The 16,495-nt window shown below is 33.7% G+C and overlaps 1 protein-coding gene across 3 annotated transcripts in view; it reads left to right on the forward strand.

Moving 5' to 3' along the window:
• UNC13C (unc-13 homolog C) overlaps window positions 1–16,495 on the forward strand; it is a 390,922-nt gene that overhangs the window by 301,375 nt on the left and 73,052 nt on the right. For all 3 annotated transcript variants that reach the window (XM_008059183.2, XM_021712948.1, XM_021712950.1), the window contains 3 exons: window positions 3,465–3,588; window positions 5,664–5,720; window positions 11,349–11,429. In XM_008059183.2, coding sequence (XP_008057374.1) covers window positions 3,465–3,588; window positions 5,664–5,720; window positions 11,349–11,429 — 262 coding nt within the window. The remainder of the gene's footprint in view (window positions 1–3,464; window positions 3,589–5,663; window positions 5,721–11,348; window positions 11,430–16,495) is intronic.

A 16,495-nucleotide genomic window follows, 5' to 3' on the forward strand; every position in this document is an offset into this window, starting at 1 on the left:
GAGCCCAGCAGGTCGAGGCTGCGGTGGCCGGGAGCGGCCACTGCACTCCAGTCAGGGAGACAGAGTGAGACTCCAACTCAAAAAAAAAAAAAAAAAATATATATATATATGTATATATATATATGGCTAACAAAAGAAAAAGAATTAGTAGAAAGAGCCTCTTTTGTAAATTTATGACTTCTATTTTAATTCCATTTTCCTTTGCTTGAACCTTTCTGCATAAATAAGACTAATACTTTGATCTCTTTAATTTCAGTATTTGGTAGAAAACTTAAGTTTTTTGCTCTGTCTCCATAGGAAAATAACTAGAATATAGGTGAATAGGTAAGTAGATAATAGCACATAGGTAGGCAAATGGGTATATAAGAAAAGCAGAAGTGAGAAAAGAGGAATTAAAGAAAGAAACAAAGAGAGAAAGAGAAAGACTTTTCTATGTTTCTTTTGTTTCTTAATGTAGACTTTTACCACGTAATTTCCTACACATTCCCTTGAAATTTTTATCTCTTTTCTATGGATAATACAGAATTGAATCACTAGAATATATACACACCAGCATTGGTTGTGAATGTAGTGGTGATGAACAGCAAGCTAAGAAATCCTGATTCTCTTAAAACTTTCACCAGAATTCCTTCTGTTTTTTAGAACTCCAACCAGCAGTTTGGAGACATATCATTTATCATTAAGAAAACGTTTTGCTTTGTCTATTCTGTGACCATAGCTCTGTAGAATATACAGAAAGTTTCAAGTAATCTTGATACTGTCCACCACTAGCTAAATGACTTTGAATCCTTTTCATCTTCTATAAAATGGGGCTAACAGAGAATGTGGGTTGAACCTTATTTTCAGTACATTTAAATTCTTATTTTACTCAATCTTAATCTTCTACTTTTAACTATACTTAATTATGCCATCATATGTCATTTCTTATAACTCTTGGTAGAAAGTGATATTCTATAAGGACAGAAAATAATCTATGAGCCTTAAAATTTATGAAAGAGATTTAAATTTTTTTGAAAGAGATATTATTTTGTGAGGCATGGAGAGTTGCATACATTCTCAGGGGTAATTCAGAATGCATAACTTTAAAGTCACAGGTTAAGGGAGATATTTAAGTCAGATGTTGATTCTGTTTTCAAGGAGCTAGTAGTTTAGGAGGAGAAATAAGAAAGATACAAAGATATAAATAAATATAATGTGTAAAGGGATAATGAGTAAAAATTTTATTGTGACTTAAAAGAAACGGTAGAAATTTAATTTGATTTTGGTATTTAAAGGTACATAGGGTTTGGATGTATGAAAATGAGGGACAGACTTTCCAAGGGGAAGGAAAATAGCTATGTAAGTTTTTGTAGAAATATGATCAACCATAGAACCAGAAATCTTGAATGCCAGTCAGTACACATGGTTTTTGAAAACTATCTGGTTAATTAGTTCTGTGTTCAGTCATTCTAGATAGCTCAAGTTCTAAAATATGTACTTCCAGCTTGTGTTATTATGTTAACTAACTCTAGCTAAATTAAGAAGATAGTTGCTATATTTTCCCTTTATTTTCTATTATTTAAAGCAGATAATAGGGGCTGAAAGTCTTCAAGATGGTTTTGAAAAAAAGAAACTCCTTAGAAATCATGTTATATTATAAATGTATAGCTCTCTTTGCTTTTGTGCAGCCTCTCTGAATAAAACATTTCATTTCTTTATGTTTCACTTTCTCTACAAGAACTCTCCACTTCATAAAATGAGCTGTAAACTCCATTTCCAGCTCGCAGAAATCCCACGAAGAGCTGCAAACATGTCAACAATTTTATTCCTGTGCTTTCAGTTCCAGTCTAGGCAGGGTTAGTCAGCATGCCAAGCATAGGAGCTGACCATAAACACAAGATCAATTATTAGACTCAGATCCTTTGAAAATAGAAATTATATATCTGCAACAAAATTGGCAGATCTGTTATATATTTCAGATCATCCCAGGAATTTCTCTGGTGATAGTCTTTATCATTCTGCCATGACATATCTGCTGGTTTCTACCCTATTTCTATGCCACAAATATTCTCCAGCTAGCTAGGAATGCTGCCCTTGAACAATGGTTTTTAAACTACTGAAGGTAGAGTTCACAGATATGCTTCAAGGGTCTTCAGCCCTCCTCTTCATTCAGAGATGGTTTCTTTCATATATGGATATTATATATATATAATTTTTTTACATATAATAGTGTTAAGAGAAATACTTTTTACATGAAAATGTATTGTGAAAATCTCTTCATTTGTCTCTCATGTGTTTTGTACTTTTAAATATTAGTTTTTCACTTAAATTATTTAAATAGTAATCATGTATGTCTTAAAATATTAAAACCAGTCAATTATGTCTATCAGGATCAGAGCCCAGATTATAATTTCAGAGTTCAAAAGCATACAGAGTACTTAGTAGCACTGCAGGGAGTCAATGAGGCTGCCTTGAAATCTATGACCCATCTTTGGTCCTATGTGAAACAGGTTTAATTCACACTTATTAAAGGCAGCTCACAGAGCTTAGTGTCATATTATAGTATATGTAATAGATATTTATGCCGCACTGTGTATTCATACATGCTGGCCCTTATTATGCATGCACATCTATTATAGACAGCACAGGACACTGGAAGACAGGTTGGATTTAGAATGAGAGCTTAACTTTGAATCTCACTAGTGTCACTTTCTTGGCAAGTACCCTAACTTCTCTGAGCCTGTTTTTGATTTTTAAAATAGGTATAGTTGTAAATAATAGGTATATGCAGGAGAGGTTTCTAAAGAAGAGGTTGTATAAGGTACTATACAACTATGCTAGATAATGTTATATTATTATCTCATCATGAGAAGAATTTGTCAGGAATACCTTACACATAATAAAGTCGGTAAATTTTGGGTTTTGGGTGAAATTATATTCATCTTTGCCATATTGGTATATTGGTTCAGCGTCCAGTAGTGATGAAAACGTGTTTCCTTGGTGATTGGCTTAGATCATGAACATGGGCATGTAACTAAATATACATCAGGGTGAGTACTTTGGGAGTCTTTGGTAAATGGTCTGCCTGCCACTTCCTCAAGTGGGTGAAAAATATTGGTTCTGTTGTCTTTTTCTTAACCTTCATGCCAAACAAACCCTAATGACTGATCTTAGAAATTGCTCTTGGTTTAATAAGTATTAAATGTGAATAAAGACAGATCCTTTCTTTTAATGACATTTTACTTCGTGTGTTAAAAGATATTTTTTTCTTTTTGAAGCCTGTTAATTTAGAAAACATCTTATTTATCTTTCTACCTCATATAGTGAATTATCTAATGTATAGTATGATAAAATAAATTTTTGATATCATATTTTTACATAATAATTCAATAAATGGAATTTACCATTTATTGTGAAGACCTACTACTTGATTCCATGATATGAAATTTAAAAGTGAATATATATATGTATATTTTTTATTTCAGATTAAGTCTCTCAGCAAAAATCTGTGAGAAAACAGTCCTAAAGCGAGTTTTGAAAGAGCTATGGAAGCTAGTTCTTAACAAAATAGAAAAACAAATTGTTCTTCCTCCTCTGACAGATCAAACAGTAAGTATTTAAAGGTTAGTTATATTTTTGATCCAGATGAAATACTAAATAAGTTGATTTTGGTAAAAAGTGTTTCGTATACAGTTTCTCAATAATGATCATCCAAATTACATTTTCCTACCCAAATCAATTTTAAGTAGTGGCAATAAAAGTTGAATTTCACAGTTCCTTGACATCTAAAATTTTATCTCTTAGAAAAGTATCAGTGTTTAATTTATAGGGTTATCTTGACTCTATTTTTTTAAGATTTTATTGTGACTGCAGGAAAAGTGATTTAAGATATGATATACCCACTCTGCTTCTTTCTTAAGTTTTACAGTTTAGTTCTGACACTGCTATGTGGAATTTTTTTCACCCTTCCATTCTGCTTTCATCTATTACCTCTCCATTTGGAGGTTAATAGAGGAGACACCTTTTAGTGAATTTGAAGAATGTGATTATATCACACACAGTAAAATAAAAAAGAACCAGAAAGATCAATTGGCAGCAAAGTTGTAGACAATGGATATGTGGATACATAGTGCCAAGCATCTCAGTTCACATACTCTGAACCAAGCAAGAAAAAAATAACCTTAAGAAACACCTGTTATGGAGTAATTAATCTTTTTCCTCTGTGATTGAGAAAGATAAGTTGAATCAAATTATGAGCAATTATAAATGGAACTAAAATATGTATTATACATTACTTATACACATTCAATCCATGTTTATCTAGTTAAATTATAGGCCTAGAAAATATTTTCTTGTAATATGTTTCACGATGTAAAGATACATATGTTTTTGTTGATCTACTGCCAGACACTGAGTAATAAAATATAAATTACTTTGAGTTTTACTTAATGCTATGAATATGTGCTTTAATCATTTACCGCCTACATATATACAGGTGGCCAAATCACATTTATAAGTATACACACACTCCTAAACACATACCTCATTCTGCCAGAATGCATAATACATTTCTGTAACATCCATTAGCTTTCATGCAATTGTTCAATAAGGGAATGATGTCAGTATAATCTGGAAGTTGGGTAGGTTTAGATATATATGTCCCCAGGTCAGAGAATCTAGAATATAGTAGAAGAACTATAACTTTAGCCAAAAAGAAAAACACTTTCACCTTGCCTACTGTACAGGTCTGCTTTTAAAAGAAAACAAAGGGGAGTATATAATACATATAGGCTCGCTCTCCAGGAAGATGCACCTTGTACTACTTTAACACATGGCAGGCTATCTACTGTCTGTGTTTGGAGAAGCTCCACTTGCCTGGACTTTGTCTCAGCCCACTATTGCACTCTATTGTTTTGTTGTTGTTTATTTGTTTGGCAGAAATTTTTAAATTCCCTTGAGGTAGCCATCCGCCTCACTAAGTTCCCTGCTGGCTGTCTAAGCCATTTCCCAAAGCAGAAATTGTTGGTTTTGATAGTCCTTTAGTAACAAAATTGCATGCCCTTTAATGTTCTGCCCATTGCTTTTTTCCCCATAAACTCCATTACATCCACAATTTTGTAGAATATGAAGCTTATATCATGTTGCAGTAGAAATGCTATATATGACATTTTATTTCCTCTATAAAGTTTTCCCTAGGAAAGTCTACCATCACCGAAATTTCTCTAACATTGGGATATCTCTAATGGATTAGACAACATTTCAGGAGGAGCAACTCTACCTTTTTATCTATATATACTGAGATTTTGCCCTATATTTTTTAGTCCTATGTCTTGAAATATTTTGAGGGGAAGTGGAGTGAAGAAGTTGCTTCTGCTAAAAATAAATAAATAAGAGTTAAAGATTATTGAATTAATTCATATGCCACATTAAACTGCCTACATTAGTAGTAACTCATTCAGTTACCCAAACTTAAGATGTTGAGAAGTGAAACACCTTTGAGGACTATTATACTGCCAGTGCTAGATATCTTTGACCCAATCTTTAAAATAAACCATTTAAGGACATCTGACATAAAAGGCTAAAATAAAATAAGGGAAATTAAAAAATTATCTACTGACTCCATTTCTGCTCTAATAATAAAGATCTTAACATTGAATCTTCTCTCTCTTTTTCTTTGTTTCTAGGGACCCCAGATGATTTTCAGTGCAGCTAAAGATCTTGGACAATTATCTAAACTGAAGGTAATAAGACTAAGAAAAATACTCATTGTCCATGAAAAGTAATGAGCTACCTACAGTTCTGCAATAAACTAGCCTACTACTAGTAATGGTATCTAGTGTGGCAGTATTAAGAATATGTATTTCTGTGATCTCACAATATACTTTAAGAATTTTACCTTTAAATCTTCACATTTTTCATTATTGCTTTTGGAGTAAATTAGAGTACATATTTTCTTTCATATATTAAGCTGGCTTCATATAAGTGAAGACAAATTGAACACTGCAAATAAATCCAGTGACATTTATAGAGGTCTTAAAGCCAAGAAACACAATATAAGAAAACGAAACTATCGAAGTAGACATTGAACTTGTCGACATGTTCAATCCCATTATAAATGGGGATGTTTTGACTAAATAACCGTACCCTTAGTTATCACTTGAGAGTCCCAAAACTTTGGAATTATACTGGAAATCTCAGTCCCTGTCCCTGTAGAATAGAAATTCTATCGGCTAAAATGCATGTTATTTTTATTCCGTTTCTACCAACTAGAATATAGTTAAGGGATGGGTTCCAGACACAGGTGACCTTGACTCAAATTCTTCTTCAACTTCTTTCAACTATGTGACATGGGCCAAAATATGTAACCTTCCTAATCTTCAGATGTGGCATTTGTAAAATGCAAAAAAAAAAAAAATTAATACTTGATTATTGGAATTGTTGTGAGAATAAATAAGATAATGAATATATTATCTTTGCTTGGTAACTGCAATGAGTATGTCACCTCCCAGGAACATCTTGAATGAAGGTGCTATCTTCATTCTCCCCCAGCAGTTATCTCAAAGTTAGATATCACTGGGTATTGTATTATTTTTTATGTACAGCAAAGGGGAAGGATAGTCAATGTGCATAATTATTTACTAAACATGTACCTTGCAATTTCAGTATCCTGTTTTATAATTCACATTATTCTCTTACTGAGAAAGAATGAAAAATAACAATCAATCTAGATGCATAATTATCACCTAAAATTGTTTCTCACAGGTGTTCAATGCTATTGATAGTTGGGAGGAAAGATAAAAGGTAGATGTCACTACCAAACTATTGTTTTGGATCTTGGATCACAATCCTTTTTAAAAATCCCTTTTATTCCCTTCCTGGAATTTCTGGAACCTACTTTGAAAGTGGATTTATACAGTGCTGAAGTTTCTCACATAAAACCATGAAGCTGAAATAGCGTGGGTCTTATTACATAAGAAATGGCCCTGGCCATGTGTCTAGCATGTGTTTGATGCCAGTAAACACTCTATCTCCCCTGGCTTCAGTTTTCTGAGTTGAATGTTCTATCAGCTAGAACTGTTTTACTTTCAAGTGATGGCAAGCCAAATTAATATAAGAGGAGAGGGAATGTATTGCTACACAAAATTTTGTAGTCCAGGGTTAACTCTGGTTTCTGCTTGATTAGGGATGCAAACAACGTTACAGGACCTGGTTACTCTCTCTCTCAACTCTGCTCTTTTCCTTATTTGATATATTGCCATAATAAACCTTCCTTTCTATCTGTACGATGATTATCTCTTCTCTCACATCCTTTGATGTAACATTCTTTGAACTTGAAATCTTACAGAAAAGAACACTCATCTCAGTTCAAGGAATCCCAGCAAAGTCTGCTGACACATCAGTGGCTCTGAAAGAAGACCCACCCCTGAGCTGGTAGATGCAGTCAGCCCTGTCCAAATCTTATGAACTCTGAGATAATCTTATGCAAAAAATTTGAAACTGTCTCCCCTAGAAGGTGTATGCATGTATAGTGAGTGGGAACAATTTGAGTCCACAGAAGACATAACATTTTAGCATTCTTTGTGGCCCCCAAAATTTTCAACTCAGTGAATTATCTTTTAATTCTAATCATCTAAAAGCACACCATGGATAAAAAGACCTAACAGGATTATTTTATCAACATTGAAATAATCTAAAGGATCAAAAATAGGATCTGATTATCCACTGATGAAAAAAATAACTTAGTTCAGGATCATGTTATTCTATTGTTGGCCCTTGGTTTTTAAAAATTATCAGTCCATCTAATTATTATTATTTGAATTACAGAGTAATAAATCATCTACAATCTTATACATAAAATTTGAAACTTCAGCTGACATGGAGAACTTCACATTTTACAAAGCTGTTTCCTCTTATTTTGATAGAATGTCACTTTCATTTTTAAAAACTCCTATTTAAACCATAGATTTTTAAATTTATAATATATTAGTTTGAAAGAAGATTTGATCTGCTGGAGAGTTGCTATTTGAAATATTGTACTGACTGATAATTTCAAAACTCCTATTTTAAAATATTAATAGATAACTATTTAAGGGAGCACATGATCAAGAAAAATAGAACAGTGTAGAGAACTAATTGTTTTTCTGCATTTGACTATCTGTGGTTTAGGATTAATTTATTTAACACATATTTATTCAATAGTTTGACATATTTTATATTACTCATGCTCTGGAGCTTTATAATGTATATGTACTATATTTGTCTGACATTAATATTTGATATGATTGGATTTATGTGACTCAAAATAAAAGAAAATATACATAAACCTTCATGGACTGGTGATACAATATCAAAACCAGTTGATGAAAATACACCTGAGACTGTCAGTTTACTGCAAGATTTTTACTTAGTCAATCATTCATAACTGGCCTCTTTCAGAAATCCTCTTATTTGAATGAGCTGTTGTTAAACCCTCAAAAAATGATTTCTAGCAAGAATTGTATTTTTTTATAGAGCTAACAATTATTATTTATTAGTATCTGTTAAAAAATAATGTGGCCACATTATAAAACCAGTAAAGGTTGATAAAGCCAGATACATTTACTTAATATAAAATTTGTATAATTATAATTATTTTTTGTCTGAAAAAAGTATTTTTTTAATTTTATTTCAGATTTGTGGGGCGCAGGTTCAAGTTTATGACATGGGTATATTGCATGATGGTGCAATTTGGGCTTCTATTGAACCTGTCACTCAAATAGTGAAAATGATACTCCATAGATAGTTTTTATTTATTTATGAATGTATTTATTTATTTAAATTTTTTATTTTGAAGATGTGGGGTACAATTCAGGGTTAGGTATACAAATGTTCATTATGCAGGTACCCTTGTTGATGAGGCATGCCCCCTCTCCTCTGGCAGTTTCCCGCTACTGCCAATCCCTTTCTTATAGTACTATGGTAATTGTTCAAGATCCGCTTATGAGTGAGAATATATGGTACTCTGTTCTTTGTTTCTCTGATAGATCACTGAGTATGACAGAATCTAAATCCATCCAAGTTGCTGCGAAGTCCATATGTTTGTCCTTCTTTATGGCTGCATAATATTCCATTGTGTATATGTACTGCATTTTTTTTATCCAGTCCAGTTTTGATGGGCAGCACAGTTGGTTCCATGTTTTTGTTGTTGTGAATAGTGCTGCAATAAACATGTGTATGCAGGTATCTCTTTTGTAAAATGATTTGAGTTCTTCTGGGTATATTCCCAATAGGGGCATTGCTGGGTCATATGGAAGGTCAATTTCTAGTTCTTTTAGAAATCACTACACTGTCTTCCAAAGAGTTTGCACTAGTTTGCATGCCCACCAGCAGTGTAGAAGTGTTCCTTTTTCTCTGCATCCTCGCCAGCATCAGTTGTTTATTTTATTAATGATGGTCATTCTTACTGGGGTTAGGTGATATCTCAATGTGGTTTTGATTTGTATTTCTCTGATGATTAGTGAGACTGAGCACTTTTTCATGTGTCTGTTGGCTCCCGTATATCTTCTTTTGAGAAGTGTCTATTCACATCTTGCCCACTTTTTTAATGGGGCTGTTTGTTTTTTTCCTTTTGACGTGTTTGAGTTCCTTGTAGATCCTAGGTGTTAGGCCTTTGTCAGACATACAGTTGGCAAATATTTTTCTCCCATTCTGTGGACTGTCTCCCTGCTCTCTTGATGGTTTCTTTGACTTTGCAGAAGCTTTTCATTTTGATGAGATCCCACTTGTCTATCTTATCTCTTATGGCATGGGCACTTGGGGTTTTGATCAGGAATTGGTTTCTAAAGCATTTTCCTTATAATTCAGCAAATATTTTCTAATACTCATTGAGTCTTCCAGGGTGTTTAATATTACTATTTTTTTAATATGAAATGAACTCATATGTTTTAGTTGAGATCCCTATATCAGAGAAAGCTGCAGTAAATGCATAAATGTATATCCTGGATCCATGAAACATTACACTGTATTTTTAACAATATCCTAAGACAATGATCCTATTCAAGTGTATTGAACCCTATCAAATATGCTGAAGGAAGTACAGTTCAACTATGATAAATATATTGAGTGCTATAGGTCACAACTGCCAAAATAGACATTGAAAAGCTGAAGATGTATGTGCGACATAGATAGAGATTATCTTCAGGAAGTCATAGAAACTACTAAATAAGGAAAGGGTCAGAGTAGTAAAAGAAGGCACTAGTTGTGATTTCATGATTTGGTATTGCACAAAAGTGCCTTACTAAGGGAGTAAGTGGCAGCTGGAATCGAGCCCATGCACCACTTGTCAAGCCACGTGGAGCTATACCCTTGTGGAAAAGAGACACTTTTTATTACAGATTGAAGGCACTATTTTATTAATCAAGTTATGTATTCTCAGAGCTGTGTTCACCCACATGGAACTTTTCTTCTAATACACACAAAGGTACCTACATAAGTTTGAATTTAAGCTCCAAAGGACAAAAGTCTCCCTTTTGTTGACCAATATATCTCAATCATATAGAACGGTAATGGCACAGAATAAGCACAATATTTGTTGAATGTTGTCAAGCAAAATAATGGCAACTCTGGAAAGACTGTATCAATTTGGGGGAATCAGAAGTTTAAAAATTTTCTCTTAGACAAATTTATATTTTCTTTATTATTTTCTCTTTCTACTACCATTATTTTATCTTTCTACTACCATTCCCCTGAATAAGCTTTGAATGATCAATTGAGACATGCCACAATGAATAATGAAGAAAATTCATTGTAAAATAAGGAAATCAGTTCTAAAATATTAAAATGATTATAAAATATTGAAAATCTCCAGAGCCAAATTCAGTCAATTCTCTGGGGCTTTTTCCAGTAATGAGTAATAATTGAAAGGAATCAAGAAAGACAATAAAGTGGGGCCATTATATTTTAAATAGACTTTATCAGTAGTAATTGGGAGAAGCTAAAATTTTTCCTTTAATCCCCTCCATGATTGACATTACCCAATGTGGCAGACATAAAGCAAGGAATTCAGGTGAAAAAGCTTTGGTACACATTTTTCCAGGTTTCTCTCTTTCTCTTTTTTTTTTCCATTAACAAGTACAAGTTCATGTCTTGCAAGTGAAACATAAAGCCACATCTATATCAAAGCACTGCTTTTTAAGTAGACATTTTTTCCCTTTGGTAAATTGAATATTTAATAAATATATAACAAAATAATCATTTTAAATACATCTATATGAAGAAGATATTTTAAATAGAATATGTTTACATATGAGAATTATTCAGATTGTATTTGAAAGTAGTTGTTGAATAAATAAACTGGTTATTTTATAAACAATTGTTAACCTGTTTTCCAGGAGCACATGATTCGAGAGGATGCCAAGGGTCTGACACCAAGACAATGTGCTATAATGGAAGTGGTCCTGGTTACCATCAAGGTAAGACTATAGTGGTCCTGGGATGCCTCCATGTCCCTCCAGAGATAAATAACCCTGATGCATAGCTATAGAACTGTTCCATCCATGGATATAGTAAATAATTGAATAGATACATTCCTGGAGTGTGCTAGACTCAGCCCTTTTTATCTGATTGCATCCTTATGATGTTGTCCTCATACTTACTCCTTTTGTCTCTCTCTGAAAAAATGTATGTGAAACCTATGTTGTAACATATGTTTTCAAAGAAAGACATATACTCCAAAACAGATGCACCAAGATAATTTGGGATTAACATAATTTGTCTTGATGTTTTTTATGCTTTTTGTAATAATTTTTTAAATATCAACCTTTTTCTCTTAGGAAGTAAAATAATTTAATTTTAGTTTTTGCTAAAAACCAAAAGACATTGTGTTGGGTGAGTCATTCTTTTTTTTTTTTTTTCATAGCCAAAGGTTTACTACAAGATATTGCAGTATTGGATTAGTGTGTGCAGATCTCAAGATGTAATGTAGTTCTTTGTTTTCAAATAATTTCTTTTAAATCTATATACATATGTACATTAATCTGTGAAAGTTTATTAAAGGCTTTGAAAAATGAGTTTATCATCTAGATTCAAATTATGTCCAATGTTTCCACTATTTATTGAGGGGAAGTATCTATTATCCAGGATGTGTAAACAGAATAGCAAAGAACTGTTGGCTGCCATGAGCCATTTGTAGAGCACCAGATAGTTCCATTGGAGAGAGAACGCCAAATTCTAACCACTAGACTACCAGGGAAATTCCATTGGAAAGAAACAGGTATTACGATGGTATCCATTAAAACAGAGTTCTGTCTAAATCATGATTGCATCCTTTCACAAAACTGCTACCTCATAGTTTTTGTTTTGCAGTTTTAGCATTTAATATGCAGCCATCTTTACTGTTGCACTGTTGAAACTGCAAAATTAAAGTTGGGAGGTAAGAGTTTTGTGACATCTGGTGGCAACTGAGATGTCCCAGTTTATGTAGTGTGATTACAGAAATGGAGTTTCTAAGGATGCAAGAGTTCTGTTTGAAAATCTGGAAATTCCACAAATTAATTTTGAGAGAAAAATGGACAACATAAAAAAGAAACAAGAAAAAAATTCAAAACCATTCTTTTAAAAAATATTTTCAAAATTTTGAAGAAGAAACAACTAAGTTCTGGAGTTATAGGAACATTCATGACTATAAATAGAGACATGCTAGTAGAAAAAAAATGAGAGCACTAAAGTATACCATGAAGAGAGAAAAAAATACTTTTTAGTATCTGAATTTAGATCTTCATAGATTTAATAGGTTAATGCATGACTTTTAGGAAGGAAAATGTGCCTGTGGAAATAGGGAATGACAGTCAATGTGTTGGCAGAGCTGGCTCCTGTCCCCAACCTCAACATTCCTCTAATTATTCTTGGTGGGGGCAGATGACCACTACCTGCAAGCCAGGTTCTTCCAAGACTCTGAGATAATCTTGGTCCCCAAGCAAATTATTTTGATCCACATCTTGACAGCTCAAATATCCTATCTTCTTGTACAGAACATCCGAATAACATTTTAATTCAGTCTCAGACGCAAGACATTTAACCTTGTTCTTTGGGGACAAAACTATTATCTGAAGTCCAAGATCCAGTAAATGGGGTCATGTTATTTGTCTCATTCCTCAAGTTCTGGAGTCTGACTCTGGTCTTCTTGAGCCTCTGAACCTGTGAGAGCCTTTGGTCAGGTCTTTAGTTTACCTATTCCCTAACTTTCGTGATACCAACTCTTCCTGTAGGAATCTCCATGCTAGACCTGCTGTGCCTACTATCAACCTCTCTTGACCCTGTGACCTACCCATCTGTCAAAGTATTCACCTGATATCTGAATTTCAATGTCTGTCAGTTTGCCAAAGCTAAGACTCCCTTTATCTTGTCTGTCTCTGAGATTTGCCCCAACTGACTGTCCTACCAAACAGTAATTCTGAAATTCACTACAAAGGAGTTCAGGAAGAGGAAGAACACTACTTAAAAGAGTTTTATTAGCCGGGCTCGGAGGCTCAGCCTGTAATCCCTCGCCTTTGGGAGGCCGAGGTGAGTGGATTGCCTGAGCCCATGGGTTCGAGACCTGCCTGGGCAGGCGAGACCTCATCTGTACAATAAATCAAAAAATTAGCCAGGCGTGGTAGCGCGCGCCTGTAGTTCCAGCTACTTGGAAGGCTGAGGCGGAAGGATCACCAGAGCCCACAGGTAGAGGCTGCGGTGGCCGGGAGCGGCCACTGCACTCCAGTCTGGGCAACAAAGTGAGACTCCAACTCATAAAAAAAAAAAAAAAGAGTTTTATCTCCAAGGGTTAGAAATTCAATGTCTGCCTAGAACCCAGCAAAAGGAGCACTATAATGCAAGCAAAGGCCTCATGAGGAAGATGTTCTTACACCAAAGCAACAGATGCTACCCTGGTTTATTCCCAGAGTCTGCCAAAGAGATGATCCTTTAACTCAATTTAATTGAATCAGCTGGAAATGAAAAAAAAACAAAGAAGAATGCTACAGAATTTGAAGAATACAGGCTGAAGTAATGTTTAGTATTTTTCAAATCTCTCATGTACCTACATCATTTCACCTGATCTTTGTAAGCATCCTTTGTGTTACATAGGTCAAGAAAGATCATTCATATTTGATAAATGAGAAAACTGAAGGTAAGGGGATTTAAGTTGTTGATCCAAGGCAACAACACTGCTAGTAATTAGCAGAGTTGAGAAGGACTCCAAATTCTAAAGTCAGTGTCCTTGCTTCTATGTTACATTTTTTCACTAAATGTTTACAAAGTCTAAGTAAAGTGGAGCAGGCCAAAATGGATAATATTTCTTCAGAGAAACTAATCACTTCATTCTGAATTACAATACTATATGCCAGTTATTCAAATTATTTTCTAATTATTTAAAATAATTTGAAATCTTTCAGCCTATAAATCTTTTGATGAAAATATTAACTTCCCTAAATACTAAAACTTTAATTAGGCTAGAGCTATTTTGTAACACCAGTCACATGTAGTTTCAATTATAAGTCAAGCATGCCAAATATGGCAGAAGTAACACAAATTATGGTCATCAGTTATAGGTATGACGGTTAGACTTTGAGACATTCCATTCACCTGACCTAGCAACCAAATCAATAGTGTTTGAAAGTAAAATCAGTAAGATGGCAGCTATGAGAGAGATGACCAACAACCTAATCTGTATGTGCAAACAAATGGAGAAGCCAGTAGGGAAGCCTTAGTTTGAAGGGGTCCTAGCTAGGCTTTGTGTTCCAACCTTGCCTCTCAAGAAGACTCGAGATTGCCTTTATATTCCCTGAAATGTAGGTTTCTTTCACAGAGAAACAGGAGAACTTTCCCCCAATAGAAGCTACTCTTTGACTTGAAAAAACACCTGACTGGCTTGATTTTTTTCACCCTTTTAATTTCCCCTGAAATCTTTGTTATATAGACCTAATCATAATGCAATATGTGGTACAGATGCATTTGACATCATGCAGTGACAATACAGAGTTTTCTCTAAAAATAATAAACACGTGGACCACGGCCCTCTAGAATTCTGCATTTCTGCAATAGGGAAAATAATTTAGACTATACATTCAAATATAAGTTCAGAATTGACTTATTACTTTCTCATTTAATCCTAGATAATACTATTTGTTATATTCAAGATTTCAGACAAACAAAACAATATGGTGATGAACCACATTGTATGTCTCTGGGTTTCTTAAGCTCACTGAGGTCCTGCTCTATCCTGCTATTCGTTATCCAGGAGGCAATTTCGGTGACTGCTTCTCAGCATCTTTTTTTTTTTATCATTGCAAGTATAGTTTTTGCTTTATTTATCCAGCTGCTCATGAGAAGAACAATGTAACCTACCTAGTCTGGAGTATGGCAATTCAAAGATAATTACTCAAGAACTTCTTGTAGGTAGAAAATATGATAAATAATTAGAAGGTAGATAGAGATGAAAGCACTTACCTTTGATTTACAAAAAAAAATCTACAACTGATAAAATAATTGTGGACAAAATTCTGGGAGGGTCAGAGAGGGTGACAAGTTTTCTCTGGGTGTCTAGGGGAGCATTTCCCAGAGAGGGATATTTTGGGATTTAGAGGATGAAGAGGGACAAAACAATGGGAGAAAAGCATTGTAGGCCTAGAGAAGAAAGCATGAGAGACAGAAGAGAAGGTATTGGACAGTCTGAAAACTTTGAATAGTTTAGTATTAAGAAACAGATTATGACTGGCTGAGTATCGCAGGGAATGAAAGCAGAATATTGACTTGGAGCCAGATTTTGAAGCTTAAACACCATGATAAGAATCTCAACTTTAGTTAGTCAGTAAAAGAGAAACACTAAAATACGTTACAAGAGGGAACAGCATATTCTAATTTGACATATAAAAGAGAACCCAGCTGTGGTAGAAAATAATTGTTTTAATACCTATCAACTAATTTCTTTAAAAGAAAACTTTTTTGGCGGACCACTAAAATCATAAAGTTAAGGTGGGTTATGATTATGTCTAAGTTTACAAAATAAACTGTCTGCATGGGTTTGCCAAAAGGTACTGAAAAGAGATGATGGAAAATTGCTACCAAAATAATATATATAACTAAAAAGGGAATTCTTCCTTCAGTCTTGCGAAGAAACATTAGCATGTTCCCATATGTCAGTAAAAATAGATTATGAAAGATCTTCAATCTTGAAGAGTTTGAAGAATTAGAGTTTTATTGGTATTATAAAAAAAATAGCTTGCTAACCATGCAGACAATATTTTTCCTGATTTCTTACTTAGAAGTACTATTTTTTTCCTCAAAAATCACAAACAGGTCTGAAAGACTTTAATTTTTGCAATGTCATGAAAATACAAAAAGAAAAATAAAAAAAAACTTTAGTTATTTTTCAAGATAAACCATTCATCCTTGCATTAGAGAAACCATCATAGTAATATATCTAGGGTAGAAGACTTTATAAATGTCAGAAGATGACTGTGAATACAAACATAAATAAAATATTGGAAACTACATGGGAAAT

Source organism: Carlito syrichta, unplaced genomic scaffold (genome assembly GCF_000164805.1).
Source record: "Carlito syrichta isolate Samal-C Ts95f unplaced genomic scaffold, Tarsius_syrichta-2.0.1 Scaffold303772, whole genome shotgun sequence".
In the NCBI taxonomy this organism is placed as follows: Eukaryota; Metazoa; Chordata; class Mammalia; order Primates; family Tarsiidae; genus Carlito; species Carlito syrichta.